The 19,082-nt window shown below is 40.4% G+C and overlaps 2 protein-coding genes across 2 annotated transcripts; one reads left to right on the top strand and one right to left on the bottom strand.

Moving 5' to 3' along the window:
* The first annotated feature begins 10,558 nt into the window (after positions 1-10,558).
* LOC145672444 (uncharacterized) lies at positions 10,559-10,993 on the top strand. The gene has a single exon (XM_081741598.1). It carries the CDS (start codon positions 10,559-10,561, stop codon positions 10,991-10,993), a length of 435 nt encoding a protein of 144 aa, XP_081597724.1.
* Positions 10,994-12,062: 1,069 nt separating this feature from the next.
* LOC145672443 (uncharacterized) lies at positions 12,063-16,358 on the bottom strand. Its single transcript, XM_081741597.1, has one exon. It carries the CDS (start codon positions 16,356-16,358, stop codon positions 12,063-12,065), a length of 4,296 nt encoding a protein of 1,431 aa, XP_081597723.1.
* Between the last annotated feature and the right edge of the window lie 2,724 nt (positions 16,359-19,082).

Genomic DNA, 19,082 nt, shown 5'->3' with positions numbered 1-19,082 from the left:
GCTGACTGAGACACATATGAGCAAGTAGTACTAAATGTGGCCAGTATTTCAGTGAAGTTGTAGGTGCGAAGCTCCAGGGGTTTAGGAGATACAGCTACCAGAACATCACATGGATGTACAGAATAGTCTTCATACAGTTGGAGGTAAAAGCTCTGTAAGACCTCTTGTAACAACAAAAGGTGAATAACAAATATGTGGGTACATATTAGGACTAGGGGGAAGTCATATAGTAAGGGTATACCTGACGGCAGCCATCTTGAAATCCGCCATTTTGAATTAAGGTTAAGTTTTTAAAATAGGAATAGGGTCACGTGATACATGATTTAAGGCGCAAATTTAATCAGAAGAACAATGGTGACGTTAATTTTGATTTACGCGCAATTGGTAAAAAGTTACAGGGAAATTAAATATTGTTGCAGCATATGTAGCCTATTAGTCCTTTACCCCACCTTGTAAATTTTCTGTTAATGATAATAATTAAATAAAAAGCAGGTGGATAAATACAGGGTGCGGCACGTAAAACCGGCCCGTCGTAATATTCTGGTATATTGTGTTTTTGGCAACACTTAAATAATCTACCTTCCTACCAAGAGATGGCGTGTCGAGGTCGGGTCAACTTACGTGACCTGCAGCAGTCACGTGCAGCCGCAGCCAGTGAAACTTGTAGAAACCAGTTGAGAAAAAGGCCTCGTTGTGTTAAGCCGGGTGAGTGTCAGTGTGTGATAATGCCGTATTCGATACCCGAGCGTGTTGCCATTGTTGAAGGGTTCATTCTCACTGGATCTTTTGTGAAAACAAAGAATTTGTTTCGGGAGAAATTTCCAGAACGTTCTGTGCCAGCAAAAAGCACCATTCAGGAATTGATTGAAAAATGGCGGCGTACAGGATCGGTTCAAAATGCTCCCAGGAACAGACGACCATCTGTCTGCACACCTGAATTAAAGATGCAGGTAGAGGAGATAATGACAAGAAGTCCTCGAAAGTCAACCAGGAGATTGAGTCAACAGGTTCATGCGAGTGAGAGAAGTTGCAGACGTGTTTTAAGGGGACTGAAGTTAAAACCGTACCGGATAAGTGTTGTGCAAGAACTGAAGGAGCCTGACCTGCAGAAGAGGGTGCATTTCTGTTCATTGCTGTTGAGCAATGTTGCCAGTGGTTTCTTGGATCCACTAATGCTCATCATGAGTGACGAGGCGTGGTTCCACCTGTCTGGGTACGTAAATTCCCAAAACAACCGGTATTGGTCGACAGAAAATCCACACGCAATCCACCAGGTACCCTTGCATGATGAAAAGATTGGTGTTTGGTGTGCCATTTCCGCCACACGCGTTATTGGGCCCATATTCTTTGAGACGACAGTGAACAGTGACATGTATATGGGAATCCTGGAGGAGTTTTATACACACTTGACCGAAGAGGAGCGTCAGTTATGTTACTTTCAGCAGGACGGTGCAACATGCCACACATCAGCTGCATCATTGTCCCTTGTGCATGAGATGTTTACACCAGAGAGGACAATCAGCAAAGGCTTGTGGCCTCCTCGGTCACCAGACTTGTCCACGTGTGACTTTTACTTATGGGGACTGTTAAAGGGAAGAGTATACGAAACAAATCCACACACAATTGAAGAACTCAAGACCAGGATCCAGGATGTCACCAATAGCATTACAACACAAGAACTGACAAAAGTATATATGAATCTCCTCAATCGTGCTCACATGTGTGTTGAAGTGGGCGGAGGACACTTTCAGCACCTGCTGTGAAGGTGAGTAGTCATATTCAATACATTACATTTCATTTATGTGTTGTAGTTAACCATATTCAATACATTACATTTCATTTTATGTGTTCACTTTACGGGCCGGTTTTACGTGCCGCACCCTGTATTAGGTCTATGGTAAGAGTTGCCTTGATGGCGGCCATGTTTAAATCCGCCATTTTGAATCAGACAAAAGTTTAATACAAAACGCATAACACTGACACCTTATTAATAGCAAATTTTACCATAAATCCAACGGTATAACAATTTTTGCTTTATCATTTACTAGTATAAAATAAAATGGGAATAGAGTAATGCAATAGATGACTTCGGGCTAGAAGTTAATCAGAAATACAATAGTGGCGTTACAATGTTAGTTGTTTGATGCTGTACTTACACGCCATTTCGTTGTTTTTCTTGTATCCTGTCATATCTATTTAACATGGCCGCCATCAAGGCAACTCTTACCATAAACCTAATATTTATCCACCTGTTTTTTATTTAATTATTATCATTAACAGAAAATTTACAAGGTGGGGTAAAGGACTAATAGGCTACATATGCTGCAACAATATTTAATTTCCCTGTAACTTTTTACCAATTGCGCGTAAATCAAAATTAACGTCACCATTGTTCTTCTGATTAAATTTGCGCCTTAAATCATGTATCACGTGACCCTATTCCTATTTTAAAAACTTAACCTTAATTCAAAATGGCGGATTTCAAGATGGCTGCCGTCAGGTATACCCTTACTATATGACTTCCCCCTAGTCCTAATATGTACCCACATATTTGTTATTCACCTTTTGTTGTTACAAGAGGTCTTACAGAGCTTTTACCTCCAACTGTATGAAGACTATTCTGTACATCCATGTGATGTTCTGGTAGCTGTATCTCCTAAACCCCTGGAGCTTCGCACCTACAACTTCACTGAAATACTGGCCACATTTAGTACTACTTTCTCATATGTGTCTCAGTCAGCAACTCGATTCACCCAAACGTAAGGTTTACTTGTGAGTATACTGAACATTTTATGCTATATAGTGAGCATGCTATGTTACATACTGACAAGGAAAGGACATGAACATGTCAAGCGGACATCCAAATGAAACCTAGTCTATTCTATAAACATAACAAAGATATGTTCATGCACAAAAAATTAGGTGCCATGAACAACGCAGTAAGTCCCTAGGGCCTATTAACCCTGTTAGTATAAAGAAAATTGTAGACTCGCAGTGAAATAGCTATTGCATCAACACTATTCCTTGGAAAGTCATGGTTTATATATAGTTCATTCTCTTTAGCATGAAGCAAGCTTTCCAAAGGTGCTATGTATTGGGGCCCATAATGTAATTGAACAGGGAAAATTGGGAAAATGTCGGGAAATTCCCTCCAGAAATCCCTCCCATCAACTTTGGACCCCTCTGGAGTGGCACCGGGCAAAAACACACAATCCAAATGTATCTCTAAACATACTATTGGGGGTTAAGAAATGAGTGTACCCAGTTTTGTATTGATATACAGAATAGATACGAGGGAAAGCGTGTATTGGTATGCAAAATGACGAAAATATGAGGAAAATGTTGACGAGACTCGAGATAGGTTCCCAAATTTGAATGCTGAACACAATCGGCAGCGAGTTCAGTGTTCTTTCTAGGTGTATTTTTCTCCTCGAAGTTGAAACATCGCCCTGCGCAAGATCTAAGATATATCAAATATTTTTCCAGTATGGCCTCAACTTATCTCATTTCTCCTCAGACAAACTTTTCTATAGGAAAACGTAAAAGATTGCTCACTTTTGAGCACATCATTTATCTTTATAAAGAGGATACAACCAAGTTTTAGAAAAAATCGTAATTCAATGTATGGCTTACATTAATTACTTTGTAGTGATGTCAACTGGCTCGGCTCAAACCCTGAGCCACCGGCTCAGCTCAAGCTTCGGCTTGGCTCGTCTCGGTTCAACTGAGCCAACAGCTCCAGCGGGCTCGATTAGAATGAGCCATTGCCTCGGTTCGGTTCGGCTCAGGTCAGCCATCGGCTCCAGCCGACTCGATTGCGATGAGCTACCGGCTCGGTTGGGCTCGGCTCAGATGAACCATGGGCTCGAGTTCGCTCGGTTGCAAGAAGCCATCGGCTCGGTTGAGGTGTGGCATCGGCTCGATAGATGTGATATATGAGCGGTCTTTCTGAGCTCGGCTCTGGTGAACAAACCGTGAGCCGACCCATTTAAACCAATTGCACCATTACAGTTGGCACGTTTCGTTCAACGCATTCAAATGGATCGAGTTTGGTCGCTAGAGGTTAGGTCGGATGTCGTTTTATGGAAGTTACTGTATGTCCGGCTTAGTGAGTTTTCTTGTATCTGGCCTCTCCTTAAAGAAATCCTTGATTCGGCTGTGAAGAGAACTGTTACGAAACAAAGTTCTTGTAAAGTCAGGTGTAAATTTCCAACTCGATAAATTTCTTGTATAGCCATCTTGAAGAGTTAAAGGATTTAAGGAGTGTTCAGTAGATTCCATCAATTCAGGTGAGTAGGGCCATGACTATCATTGGACATTTAAAAAAACACTAAAAAGAATGATGTTTTCTTCATTGAAAATAAAACTTCATAGTTTTTGTTTACAACACCATGTTTCGCACCCATACAGCAGCACAGGATTTTCATTGGGGAAAAGATAATCAAGTGACAATTAACCCACATTTTCTCTACTGTTAATGCACTCTGCTGTTCTGTTGAAGATATCAGTAATGTTAAAAGTGTTTAATGAGTATCAAGGTAGGCAACAACGACACGTTGATGTTCCCTCTGGCACCACACCTTAAGCGTGAAGATTCATGAATTATCGGAAATGAATTTTCTATAAGATAGTCCAAATTTCTGAATATACATAGGGTAATTTTCAATAGGCCTAACATGGGCACATTAAAAGCAAAATGATAGAATATAATTTGACAGAAACGTGAAATATCACGTCTAGAGTTCAATCTGTTGGTTAAGTTACTTTTAAAATGTAAGGCGTTACTTTGTCATCAACTTTTTCTTATATACAGTATATGACACAAGTTACACTAGGTGATAGTTGTTACTAATAGAATTCAGAGCTCCTCCGTGGCAAGCGGTTAGCGTACGTGCCTTTGGCGTGGGAGACCCGGGTTCGATTCCCGGCGGGAACTCATGTGGTTCGGATTCCACGTTAGTCAGTAGGTCCACGTCTCATATAGCCTCGCTGCTGAACGGGACGTTAAACTCAATATAACTCATACTCGGTTCGGAAGTAGTGCGCTAGTAGCGGTGTTACAAGACTAAACCTATAGCTTATAGCTGTAGCTGAGCTACACATTTTTTTATAGTTTGTAGCGAATTTTGCGCTACAACTACAAATAAATCCTTTGCAGGACGTAACTTCAATATTTTCTCACAATTTTTAGTAAATTTTTATATGATGATAGGGAGAATATATGATTGTTTTCTGATATCTGTCTCCAATTATTTTGCATCAATATTACAAGAAAATTTTCTGAAATAAATTGCGTGTTGACGATGGGTCAAAAGAATAGTAATTAGTTTTAAAATGGATCTACATGTCATTCTAGCAGCGAAATACTTAAAAAACAGACAAAATGTATACTTTACTGTGAAATGCAAAGCTTTTATGTAATATTTTAACCAAACTTTAAGTTCAGTTACTCATGTAGATGCCATTACATATATTATTAAGCATGATGCCAAGTAAACTGTATGTGTGACACAATCTAAAGTAGCGATAGCTGTAGAGAGAGCTGTTCATTTTAAAAGTAGCCGTAGCTCAGCTACCCTTCTGGAAAACTAGCTAATAGCTGTAGAGAGCTACAATATTTATCGTATAGCTGTAGTGCAGCTCCTGTTGAAAAGTAGCTTTCCGGTCACTGCTCATACTAAAATAATATTGGCAAATGGCGAATATACAATATACTTGCCTTCTAAGTGTGCGTCTGGGGTCTATTCTCGGCGAGCTTGCTTGCCTCGTTTTTAACAAGAGGTAGAAGGAAATTTAACATATTTTTCTGTTGGTTTCCTGTATATTAGAAAAAAAAACTATTTAGGTTAAGGATATGATTTACAGTACTCAGGTCATAACCAAAGGAGGGGCAAGAAAATCAAGGCCCTACTCTCCAGAACCGATGAAAACTTCGAAACACTGCTTAAATCCATTAATTCTTCAAGATAGCTATGCAAAATCTTTATCGAGTTGAAATGGTGATGTCAACCGGCTCGGCTCGAGCCTTGAACTCCGGCTCAGCTCGAGCTCCGGTTCGGTTCAACTGAGCCAACAGCTCGAGTCGGTTCGATTGGAATGACCCATTGGCTTGGTTCGGCTCGGCTCAGGTGAGTCATCGGCTCGGTTGGGTTGAGCCATTAGCTCGGTTCGGTTCAGCTCAGGTGAGCCATTGTCTTGAGAGGTCAGGTGAGCCATGAACCATCGGCTCGAGCTAGCTCTGTTGGAATGAGCCGTCGACTCGTTCCGGTTCGGCCCAACTGAGACGGTTCGGTCGGAAGAGCTTTGGCTAGGCTCACTTTTCTGGTCGACTCGGTGGTGACTGAGCCATGAACCGAGCTCCTCGAGCGGTTGACAACACTACTACTTTGAATCTGAGACAAAATAGATTTGAAAGCAGTAGAGAGAACACGCCTGATTTCCACTCGCAAAATACTCGCGTCAGATTGTTCGAGGTAAGGTGATGGCCAATGTTTCATGAAACTGAGGGCATTCTTGTAAGGTAGACTCCAGGAAACCGTGATACTATTGAGAGTTATTAAGACGTTCAAGTGAAAAACTGTAAGATCGTCGTGGAAACCTATCTAAAATGGTTCTGATAAACCAAGACAACATAAAGTCCATATGTGTAACAACAAACTGGGAGGAAATAAAGTGTTGTCTCACTAAATTTAGTACCCTCAAACCTTTTTTCTATATCCTATATAATAATAATAATAATAATAATAATAATAATAATAATAATAATAATAATAATAATAATAATAATAATAATAATAATAATAATAATAATAATAATAATATGAACTGCGTTCTGGTAGTGATGAAGGAAGTATTAGAGCTGATAGTGATCTCCTGGACACTAGAACTCCGGATTTATGTTTAGGTTTACGAAAACCTTACGGATCGACGCAAGAAGTGATTTGCACTAAGGAAGATTCACATTGGGATATATATAGAAAAGATTTTACGCTTGTACACCTTCTTATTTTTGGATAAATTACAAAGTTGTCCATCACCTCCGTGTAAATACATATACTATAAAAGTGTACGGCAAGAATAACTGAACGATTACAAAATGAAAACAAGTAAGAGCATCGAGTGCGATTCGAACCAGATTCAAAACTACTAAATCCGCACAGAAAGTAAGAACTTAGCACGCATGGCTATCGAAACAACTACGAAGTTTGATTCTAATCTTATGGATAGAAAACGAACATCTTAACAACTCTCTTTTTTTTTAACGAATTTTGGGGTCGAAAGGCATGTGCGCTTTACCTACAACCAAGTTTTCTGCATTTACCAAGTACTATGATGTTCTAAATGTATCATTACATTAAGTTACAAACGGAGAACTTCGTATTTCAAACAGCAAACTGTAAGCTGTGTTCGGAAGTCTCGTTATTTTTTTCCCTATGACTTCCCCTACCCATGTATTGTTGCCAAACATACTATTTCAAGGGTCTTAGGAGAAATCGGGCGTGCAATGAAATCTTTGAGTTTTACGTCCCACGGTTATGCCGGTTAGGCTAAAGAAGAGGGTAATGATGAGTAATGAATGAAATGGTGGAATGAAGAAAGTGGGAGAAAATGGGAGAACCCCGAGAAAACCCACGCACACGGTGTTTGTACACCACAAAGTTCACTTGGCGGGGGCTGGGATCGAACCTGGGACCCCAAGCACCAGAGGTGAACGCTCTACCACTGAGCCACCGCGGCCCCAAAACATGAATATGTATAACAATTCTAAATGTTAAACTAAAGTATATCTTAGTCCTTAAAAACGTATCGATTATTACCTTTTGTAAAACAACGTGAGTTTATTTAGTTATATTTGCCACTTATAAGTTTCTATAATAAAATACATTTTCAGTCAACAAAGAAAGTTTAAAAAATGTATCTTTATTAAGCAAATATAATTGTAAAATTATTATTATAACATTATAAAGTAAAATTATTATTAAACACGTCTTTTCGTATGTTGTGCAGACAAACTTTGTGATTTAACATTCTTCTCGTTTGATAGTTAGTTACCTTCTTGCACGTGATCGAACTGTTTCGTAACTTTAAAATTAGATTGTATGTTATGTTTTGTGATTTTAAATTTGTTAATTTTAGAACCATAAATTAACACCTAGATAATAAAACTAGTGAAGCAGGATAACTGTTATTAATTTAAATAGCTTGTATCTTTCGGTAGTAATAGAAGAAAAAAATGTTAAAATTCATCTTTCTATTTTCTTTACACAAACACACAAGAGATACTAAAGTCTGTGACAAACATCTTGGCATTTCAGCTAAACGAATAAAACGCAAGCTCTGACGCGGCGTTGCCGAGTGCTAAGGGGTGTGGCTATGTCTAAGCAAACATACCATAGCGCGATCAGGTGATAGGGGATAGACATGGATGTGTACAAAATAAACGTGGCAATACCGCTGGCCTCTCATTTGCTAGCAGCATTTAAAGGGAACTTGGAGCGCCGCCTTCAAATGCCAAGATGTTTGTCACGCCGTTTAGGAAACTTTTACATATGGCTTATGAATAAATAACCAACATGGAGGAAGACCTCCTGGCATATGAACTCCTCATTTAATTGTTTCGTTTTTATAACAAAATAATAGGTTTTAACTTACGGGATTAATTGAGAAGGTAAAAGAGCCTTTTCCATCATCGTTGTTGAATAGTGATATGACTATGAGTCCTTCTGAGAAACAATACCAATCCGAACGAGCCTCAATCAGTTTTCCTCCTTTGTTTATCTTGCTACCCGTTTATACATGGTGGCCCCAAAGTAGGTATATAGTACCGTACTGATCAGCTCATTGCATTTCATATCATTTCTTATCAGGTAGACTTAGATTCTTTATTATTTGTTCTTAATATGTTTTTACTTACATCTTAAGCTCGAAAAGCCGAAGCAAATAAACCCATAATGCAGGGATATATATCTACTTTTGGTCCACCCTGTATATCTTGTTTGGTCTTTCATTTGTTGTATTTATTCTTGTATTTGTTTTTGTTTTTGACTTTCAATATTCTTTCCAGTCTTTGCTTCCTGGAAAGTGAAAAATGCCTGTTTTCCACGAAGCGTTCCTTAAACTTATTTTTACAATTGTATACTAAAAAAAAATCTGTGTCTGATGAAGCCAAAATGTTAGTTGGCGAAACTGTAACACGTATGTAGTTTTTTATGTGAATATATTGTTTTGCTCAGCAAATAGTGTGTTTTTGTTTAACTAAAAAAAAATGTTTAATACACATCCAATAGTCCAAAATCATATCACAGAACTACCTTACACACGGGACCACTGAAGCAACACTAACCAGCTCAAACAGAGAAAACTGCTCGAAGTGGTGTTGACTGTTATATATTAAAGGTTTAGTACACTTAAATATTTCAAATATCTTTAAGGTCTACTGGGCTTTAAGTATATCAAGTATTTCAGGTCTTATAGGTCTTACATATTACAAATATTCTTTTTCTGTCTCCTCCCGAAAAAATCAATGATGTCCTGAAGATTGATATTAATAGTATTCTCCGATCGCTGGAAGGCATCTTGCCAATAATAGAAACTATTTCAAAGATTACGTGCTCATCGGCATAGTCCGATTTTTGTGCACATCCCCACGGTATTTTTATCTTCGAATCTCATTGTGCTCATACCCATGCTGCCAGCTGTCAAGTGCGGACACCTGGCTTCGTGCCTTGGGGGTGGAGGTGGAAGCCTTGTTGTCACCTCGATGTTTTCAGAGGCCAGGTGTGCACACCTGATTCCGAGGCCTTGGTGCTGGGGGTGGGGGTGAAGAAAACTATAAAAGGCCAAAACATGATACTGGAATTTCAGTACCACATTGATCTGCAATGGAGTTCACAAGGACCGCTATGAGCAAAGAACTGTTACTGCATGAAGGATATCAGTGTCATTTCCAGAGGAAGAATAGAGATTCTACAACATGGGTAAGTGAAAATCGTTAATATTTGCATAAGCCAATTTTGAAAGTTGTAAACAGAAGGCTTGAGAGTTTATAGTATGCCTGAAAGTTGTAATTACATTTATTTTGGAAAACTTTATTAATCAAATTCATATATTATTATTATTATTATTATTATTATTATTATTATTATTATTATTATTATTATTATTACTATTTGGGTTTCCTCTCCCGAAAAGCCTAACAGCTGGAAAGATTGTGGAATGGTCCTCTGGTCCCGAAGAGCCTAACAGCTTTACTAGATTGTGGAAGGAGAGTGTTTCCATATGTATTATTATTATTATTATTATTATTATTATTATTATTATTATTATTATTATTATTATTATTATTATTATTATTATTATTATTATTATTATCTGATACATTTATGAAGTAAAACGTAATTAATCAAATCTGCATCTTTCTTCCAGTTGTGTGAGAAGAGAAGGACTTCGAACTGTTCTGGCAAAGTGAAGTTGCATGCTGATATTGGAAGTATACATAGCAGTACATCGGTCGTGCCCGTTCTTTATGTATGCATTGCTGCCCGACAAACGTGACGTCATGTACAGACATCTGTTTTCATTCTTAAAATCATGGTGTGGAGCTAACCCAAAATTGCTGAAAGTCGACTTCGAAGCAGCAGCTGTGAATGTTCTGAAGGCTGTATTCCCCGCTGCTCAGATCTCAGGGTGCAACTATCACTTTAACCAGGCAATTTGGCGGAAGGTACAGGCTCTCGGCATGGTGGAGGAGTACACAAGAAACGAAGATATACTACGCAACCATGTGCGGATGTGTGCTTCTCTGGCACTTGTACCTCTGGAATGCGTTGACGATGGTTGGTTGGTTATCATGGAAGAGAAAAGGTTGAGGCGTTCAATGAATATTTTATTGAACAATGGCTGGAGAATGCTAACGTACCTAGAAAAATGTGGAACTGCAGTGGGCAAAGGCACAGGACGAACAACGTCGTTGAAGGTTGGCATCATCGATTGAACAGCATCACATCAAGAAATTCATCGCATCTCTTCTCTCTTATAAAGGTGTTGAAAGCAGATGCCACATCCAGTTTCCATGTCCTTAACAGGCAGGAAGTGTTTGGCAAGAGCCAGAAAAGGAGATGGTTGACATATATGAAGCTGGATGACATGGTAAATCAAATACTGAAAAATTTTGGAGAAGATAGTGACTTGAAGAGATGTCTCAGGAGATTGAGGTACGTGAATAAACTCGAGTAGGCTAGATATTGTAATGTGTAAATATTCATAAGTTTGTAGCCATGTATTATTTTTGACGAGGTGCAGATAGTACGGATATACTCGACAAGGCTCCTATCGGAGCCGCCTAGGAGTATGGATCGAATGCAATGTAATTATATAGTCATTGCTTTTTTCCATGCTCTTGAGCGGCATGTTATAGGTCGTCCAGACGTATCAACATATATTTTTATATATTTTGCATAAGTTTGTATCCAAACTAAATTTTGTAGCTGTGAAGTGTTGCCTGAAATTGTGTAACTTTGTACTGATGTGGTTTACTTTTAATATTTCATAAGTTTGTAGCCAATTGTATGTAGTTATTAAGTTTTGCATGAATGTGCGTAATGTTCGTTGTACTGGTCTTGTTTTATTTTCATATTTTATAAGTTTGTAGTCAGTTTCTTATAATCAGTTCCCTTTTCTATGTAAACAGGTTTCCACCCCTCAGGGAGCGTGTGGATTAGCACGATAATAAATAAAAGATAAAAATACCGTGCCGATGTGCACGAAAATCGTACTGTGCGTATGTGCACTCGTGCTGATGTGCACCACACCATTTCAAACATTGGAGTCACTCGGTTATCTCCATGTCTTGACATAGGAGTTAATAGTTTTAATTTCATGCGTCAACTACAATCTTTTCTCAAACCTCTGCTCCTCCTTCATTCTGCCATATTTTTAGACTTCTAAATTACGTTATGCAAGCTATGGCAAGTTTTATAGAACAGCTATCTCAGTCCCTTAGTCTGTAGTAGTGTTGACCAAATTGATTTTTCGGAGAAATGAAAATCGATTTTTGCAAAAGTTTAGCGTTCAAAAGTGGAAAAACACACAAAAAGACAGATGTACGCCTTAGACCTCAAACGGCTGCGCCCCCGGCTGGCTTTGAGTAGCACCGGCCCTGCATAATCCACACCTGTATGGGAAAAGCATCGGCTTGGGTTTACGCGAGAGGGGGGCAGGGAACCCATTAGTTGCGTCTCTGTTCTTCCTTCAAACCGACAACATTTTACACACTTCCGGATTATCTTCCTCACTAGATTTCTCGCACCCACAATCCAGAAATGTTGCCGTAGCGTAGATAACACTAATTGAGGGCCACCGTGGAAAGTGTTTAAATGCTCGTGATTGATCAGAAGTTCCGTTAATTTATGCTTATTGGGCAACAGCACGGGATGCTTTCTATCCACAGAAATGTCGGCGTTTTGTAATCTCCCCCCCACACGCAAGATGCCATTTTCGTCAATGAAGGGAGACAAGCATAAAATATTATTCTTATTGGGAATGGGCTCTTCATCCACTAAGCACTGGATTTCGGTGTGAAATTCTCTTTTCTGCACCTCCTTTACCAAACACAAAAGGCTCTCTTCCATTTCTTTCGATGTAAGTGCCCCCTGGCGTTTCTGCACCGGATTCCTGCAGTTGTAAACAAACCTGCGACACCAACCCACTACACGCTTCAATCTCACTAGGGAGGAGAAACGGTTCACAATGTCATTTTCAGACTGCACACACATAACGGTGATACATTTTTTCTTTTCTTCCACTTCTGTAGTAAAGTCAGCGAGAGGATATGGAGGCTCTGGCAACATTGCTTCGCGCAACCACTCTGGACCGCTCCACCACAGGGGATGTTCTAAGAGCTCGCTGGGCTTTAACCCCCTTGACGCACAATCAGCTGCATTATCTTCACTCTTGGTATGTGACCATTGTGACGAAGGCAAAATTCCTTGTATTTTCGCTACCCGATTTGAAACGAAAGTTTTCCACTTGTCAGGTGACTGGGCTAACCAGGCCAACACAACAGTGGAGTCAGTGAAAGCCCTTGTATCCTGGACGTTTACACTGATGGCACTTGCAACTGTTTTTAACAATTTGGCCAGCAACAATGCGGCGCACAGTTCCAATCGGGGTAGGGAAACAGTTTTGATGGGAGCAACCTTGGTTTTTGCAGCGATAAGTCTCACGTCGATACGACCGTCAAGACGCTCTGCTCGTAAATAGGCGGCTGCAGAATAGGCCCGCTCACTAGCATCAGAGAAGCCTATTAATTGACAGCTGACGGTGTCAGAGGGCACAATGCATCGTTCGACCTTCACTTCACGGAGCAAAAACAACTCATCGCAGTACTCTCGCCAGGCTGTACTTATTTCAAAGGGGAGGGGGTCATCCCAACCGAAACTTTCCTTCCACAATGATTGTAACATCATCTTGGCCCTGATGGTTACTGGGGAGAGAAGGCCAAGGGGATCAAAAATCTTGGCAATCTCTGACAACACTTTTCGTTTTGTCCACACTGCAGGGGGAGAGGGAGGCACTACGTTGAACCCAAACTCGTCGCTAACAGGTGACCACTGTACTCCGAGGGTCTTGATGTTGTTATCGGTGTCGAAGTCTAATTGTAGGTCAATTTCACGCATATGGGGAGGAACAGCCTGGAGCACTTCCGGTTCGCTAGATAGCCACTTTCGAAGTTCGAAGCCTCCTTCTCGCAAAAGTTGAATCAGCTGTTGTTGTAGCTCAATTGCTTCGCTCACACTAGCTGCACCTCCGAGGAAATCAACCATGAAAAAATCTCTTCTCACCGCCTTCGCTGCTAAAGGATACTTCTCCCCTTCTTCTTCAACTATCTGGAGCAAGCATCTGGTTGCCAAGAAGCTAGCAGATGCAGTACCGTACGTCACTGTTAACAAACGGTAGTCTTCGATTGGTGCACTTGGAGAATCTCTCCACACAATTCTTTGGAAGTCGACGTCGTCCTTGTGCACTAACACTGCCCGGTACATTTTTGCAATATCCGCACATAAGGGAACACGATGCTCACGAAAACGAACAAGAATCGGGAAAATATCGTCCTGCAATTTTGGCCCCACCATGAGCTTCTGATTCAGAGATACACCCGAAGTTGTTCTTGCACTCCCATCGAAGACCACTCGCACCTTCGTAGTGGAGCTGGTGGGCTTCAAAACAGCATGATGTGGTAGGTAACAACTAGTTTCAACTGGAACGTTTATCTCGCTTGGGGGAATGAGTTCCATATGCCCTAACTGAATATATTCCCTCATGAAGTCGCGATATTGTTGCTGAAGGGAGGGTTGTTTGGCTAACTTTCGTTCGGTATTTAATAGTCTCTTCACTGCAATTTCTCGTGATCTGCCTAATGGGGCTGTGTTGCCCCTGAAGGGTAGTCTCACCACATAACTTCCGTGCTCGTCACGGTGGTGTGTAGCTACGAAGTGTTCTTCACAGCTCCTTTCTTCTTTTGACAGGTGTTTTGTAAGTGGGAGCTCTTCTAACTCCCAAAACTGGCGAAGAGCTTCATCGATCTCGCAGGAAACTCGATGTGACGTCACCGTTAGCTTCCCACTTGTCGGACCTATATTGCCAGATAGCACCCAGCCGAGACTAGTTTCTAATGCGACAGGCGTCCCGGGTGGCCCCATACACTTCCCGCTCAACATAAGTGATGGAAACACGTCCGCTCCCAACAGAATGTCAATGGGGCCCACTACGTTGAAAGTGGGATCTGCTAATCTTAGGCCCTCTAAATGAGACCAGTTTGTAGCACTAGGACACTTTTGTTTGGGTAGATCAGATGTAACTTTCTGAACTACCACAGCACGAGTTTCAAAAGTTTCACTTGTTCCCCCGAATGACTGAAACTCTAAGTCCACCATTGCACTCGCTGTCGCCACTCCTGCTCCTGTAATCCCGGAAATCACAATACTGGATTTTTTTTTCTTGAGACCCAGTTTTTGTACACAGTTCTCGGTGACAAAACTAGATTCACTCGCGCAATCTAGCATCGCTCTGAAGGGGTAATACACACCATTATTTCCTCTTACTTTCACGATGGCAGTACATAATAACACCTGTGGTACACTTGCGTCCGCTGCAACATGGGCCGTGATATTTGATTCACGCACTGGTGACTCAGCTCTCTCGTAGTGCAAGAGAGTATGATGTTTTTTAGCGCACTTGCGACACGTACTAGATGCGCACGTATCCTTTCTACACGATTTCCGAAGACAATTAAAACACAGTTTTTTCTCTTTCACTAGGGTGACACGATCAGACACTTTGAGTTTTGTGAACTCAGCACATTTGTAGAGGGGGTGGATTGCACTGCATACGTCACATAATGTTTGACCACGTTCACTGGTGATAACATGGGAGGAAGTTTGTTTTTTGTCGCGATTCTTCACTTGCTCACTACTTCCGGCGACGCGCGATTTCCCGCCCGCAGACACTGCGAGCGCGCGGGCTCTGTTATCGAGGAATTCTGCGAGCTGCTCAAATGATGGCTGTTCATTTGTTTTCAATGAAAGTTCCCACTGTCTACGACTTTCACTGTCCAGTTTATCCGTGATATGATAAACCAAGATAACATCCCAGTGTTCGACTGGTTGCTCGAGCACCTTGAGGGACCGCGTGCACTCCATTGTGGTATCAATTAACTTACGTAGGGCGGCTGGCGATTCTTGTTGTATTACGGGTTGCGTAACTAAGCGCTTAATTGTCGCGTTCACTATTTCCCTCTTATTGTGATACCGTGCATTTAAAATGTCCCACGCCTCTTTGTAGTTGCTGTCCGTGGTTTGTATCGCTTGAAGGAGTTGTGCTGGTTCCCCCTTCAAGGATGTTTTGAGGTACTGCAACTTTTGAGCACCTGAGAGATTTTTGTTATTGTGTACTGAAGCCACAAATAAATCGTGAAACGATAACCACTCATGGAGATTTCCCGAAAACACTGGCAGCTGAAACTGTGGTAGTCTTACGTCACTAGCGGGTTGCCTTTCAGACGAAGACGAAGACTGAGCTCCTTTACTTCCCTCCAATTGAAAATCCATCAATTGAACACACATCTGCACTATTCTCTTGTCCATTTCCGCTAACTCTTCCTCTTCTTTTTCGAACTCCTCGTCTCCTGCCACCGCCGAAATATCATCCAGCAGCTTTGAACACTCCTGCTGGAGTTCACTGACCTTCGCCTGATGCACCAAGATGGCTGCCGCTGCGGTAGCGTCCAACTCTGTGATGGCTTTTTCTTCGCGCGTAATTTTTGACTTTAATGTTCTTTTCTTAATTTTTAGCGGCTCCATCTCTAAAACACTGCACTATGTTCGTGAGAAAAAAACACTCAATCACTAGTCTTTATTGTTCACAGCAACAGTTCACATCAGCACTAGTAATTTGGCGCGGAGGACCATGTATACGCCGACCAAACAATAGTTTATTGTTTTGCGCATTTAATTAAACAGATAATGAGTTACTGAAAACAATAACAATTTATTTTGCATCTGGAATTTTGGACTGTATAAATTTATATAGTTGCTGGAATTAATAAGTATTAGAATGAAGCAAATACTACACACAAACACTGAAGATCCCGCACACGAGGCTTTTGCAGGAAAGCACAACACAACACTGACAAAAAGATGCGGGAGGCGGCCTAACGGTATTTTGAAAAGAAAGACAAGAGACCGCCAGAGTAAGATACTACAAATAGAAACCATATTGACCTGCAGAGACATCTCTACAGCAAAACTGACACTACATAAAACATATAATTTGTTCCAAGTTTTGGAAATGCTCACAATAGGCTCAAACACTGAAAAAACATAAGCCTTCTTTTTCTTCTTAATTTTATGAAACAAACAGAGGGCAGAATGGCCCGAACATTCTTGTTAAATATCCAGTATAAAATGGCCTCTGAGCTGTATCTGGTGATTGTTAAATAAATAAATAAATTAGAACACAATGACTGCAGATGCCAAGCAGTAGCCACACATGATATATGAGATCGTACTCACATGAAAAGGATCATCAGAATAAAGTAAAAAAAGTGTTCAAAAATTGATTTGAACACTGATTATCTGTTGAACACGATGTTTGATCACATACTTACTCCTACTCTGCAGCTAGCGATGGTAATGTCTTGCTGTTAGACACTTCTTTTGCAATCTGTTGTGCGATGTTACCACCTCTTTATATTGTATACTATATTCTCATATTTTTACCGGAATCTACCACCTTAACAATGTTCCGGAGATTAAATGTCATGTGATATTTTCGTTGCAATTTTACCTGTAGCACCACCTCGTATTGAGCACGGGTGCGAGTTTTAGACCACCAGAGGAAGATCTACCGTCCAGTGATGGAATGGGTCAGGAACTTTGTAAGCCGTGATCCAAAAGACCCAGAGGCAGTCGGAAACATGATCCACCTGACCAGGTAACCGGACACACCCATGACCCACAGTGACCCGGAGTAGGGATGCGCACGAGACAAGATTTGAGGCTGTCTCGTCTCGAAAATGTGCTGTAAAAGTGATGTCTCGACACGAAAAACGTATATTTTTCTATTGGAAGAGCTGTGTCTCGACTCGAATTTTCTCAGGAAAATTCTGTCTCGACTCGACTCGTGCGCATCCCTAATCCGGAGCATATGTGAGACTACTAATGCAATTCTTATACACGCATTATACAATAGACATTATCTTGCAGACATTCAGCTTAGATTGCGTCCTTGAATGCAGAATAGCAACAGAGCCACAGAAATTACAGCAAAGCTGATCATCAATATATCATGATTATCAAAGGATGTATTACACATTTTTATGTGTAATATGTTCTTTGTTGAGCTCGAAAGATCTAGTAAGATGATTTTTAAAATTGTGCTACCCATTCATGGCTTTCAAAGAGAGTGCAAGCCATTGTTGAAACAAGAGGCCCCGAGGAAAGAATACCCTGCAGAACCAACCGGAAAAAGACGTATAAATTATATATTAATCAATCCAAAGGAGTCTGTTGTTAGCTCCTGATAAAGGAATCAAGTTTCAACTGATATTCTTCAATGTAACTCTCTGATTGGGGGTACAAATATCCTCCTTCATTGTGACTAACTCACTGATTCGGGGGGGGGGGAGGAAACTCTACCCTACTGTGCCGGAGAGATTTGTTACGGCGCTAAGTATGTTACAGGCAATGTTCGAAATGGATCGTATACTCTGGTATGATATACTCCAACACTTCTTTCTTATGTTAATTTTCGTGCTGACACCTTCCATAGTGAGATTGCACATGTATTTTTTTTTAATTGGACGGTAAAAAATCATCTGCAAAATATATAGGCTACCGGTGTTAGCGTTAGGTATTTCTCGTTTCAAGCAATGGTTATGCAGGGAATATTTCGAAAACTAAGGGAATGGTAATCTTAAAGAATTGAAAAAAAAAGTGAATACCATTTCCCCTAATTCGATCATTCTTATTTACGTGGAAATACGTATTTTTGTAATGGAGAGATGACCAAAATTGGCAGTTTTGGGGGGGGGTGAAACCATTTTATTATTTCAAAACCAAAATTCAATTTCGATTTTTTTAACTTATCTTTGAATTCAAAAGCCGGAAAAATCTTTGTTGGCTTTCTAAACCGGAAAACCCTGTTTCAATTTTTTTAAACCAAAAATCGATTATCACATTTTCCATTTTAAAAAAGTGAAAATGTTATGAAAGTGAACAACACTAAACTGAAGACACGAACAATAGATTCAGCGCCCTAAAAGCAGATTCCATCTCCTTCCTTAACTTTCTATTCAAACCGAAAGTGGTAAAAATCAACCCCCTTAGGTAAAAGTCACGGATTCCCACAACCCCCCTTAGGATATGTACACTGTAAAAAATCGTTGTGTTATTTCAACGACATGCCTATGTGTTAACACGATTGTGTTAAAATATAACACAAACAGGTGGTTAGAACAACTCACTCTTCATTTGGAGTTGTGTGTCAAATGCCGGTAGTTGAAATGACACACAACCTGTGTGTTA

Source organism: Thermobia domestica, chromosome 16 (assembly GCF_964235325.1).
Source record: "Thermobia domestica chromosome 16, izTheDome1.hap1.1, whole genome shotgun sequence".
NCBI classification, from domain to species: Eukaryota; Metazoa; Arthropoda; class Insecta; order Zygentoma; family Lepismatidae; genus Thermobia; species Thermobia domestica.
This window is presented reverse-complemented; position numbering and strand designations above follow the sequence as displayed.

Coding starts and splice junctions, on each gene's coding strand:
- LOC145672444 (XM_081741598.1), top strand. CDS start 10,559: ATGTACAGACATCTGTTTTCATTCTTAAAATCATGGTGTGGAGCTAAC.
- LOC145672443 (XM_081741597.1), bottom strand. CDS start 16,358: ATGGAGCCGCTAAAAATTAAGAAAAGAACATTAAAGTCAAAAATTACG.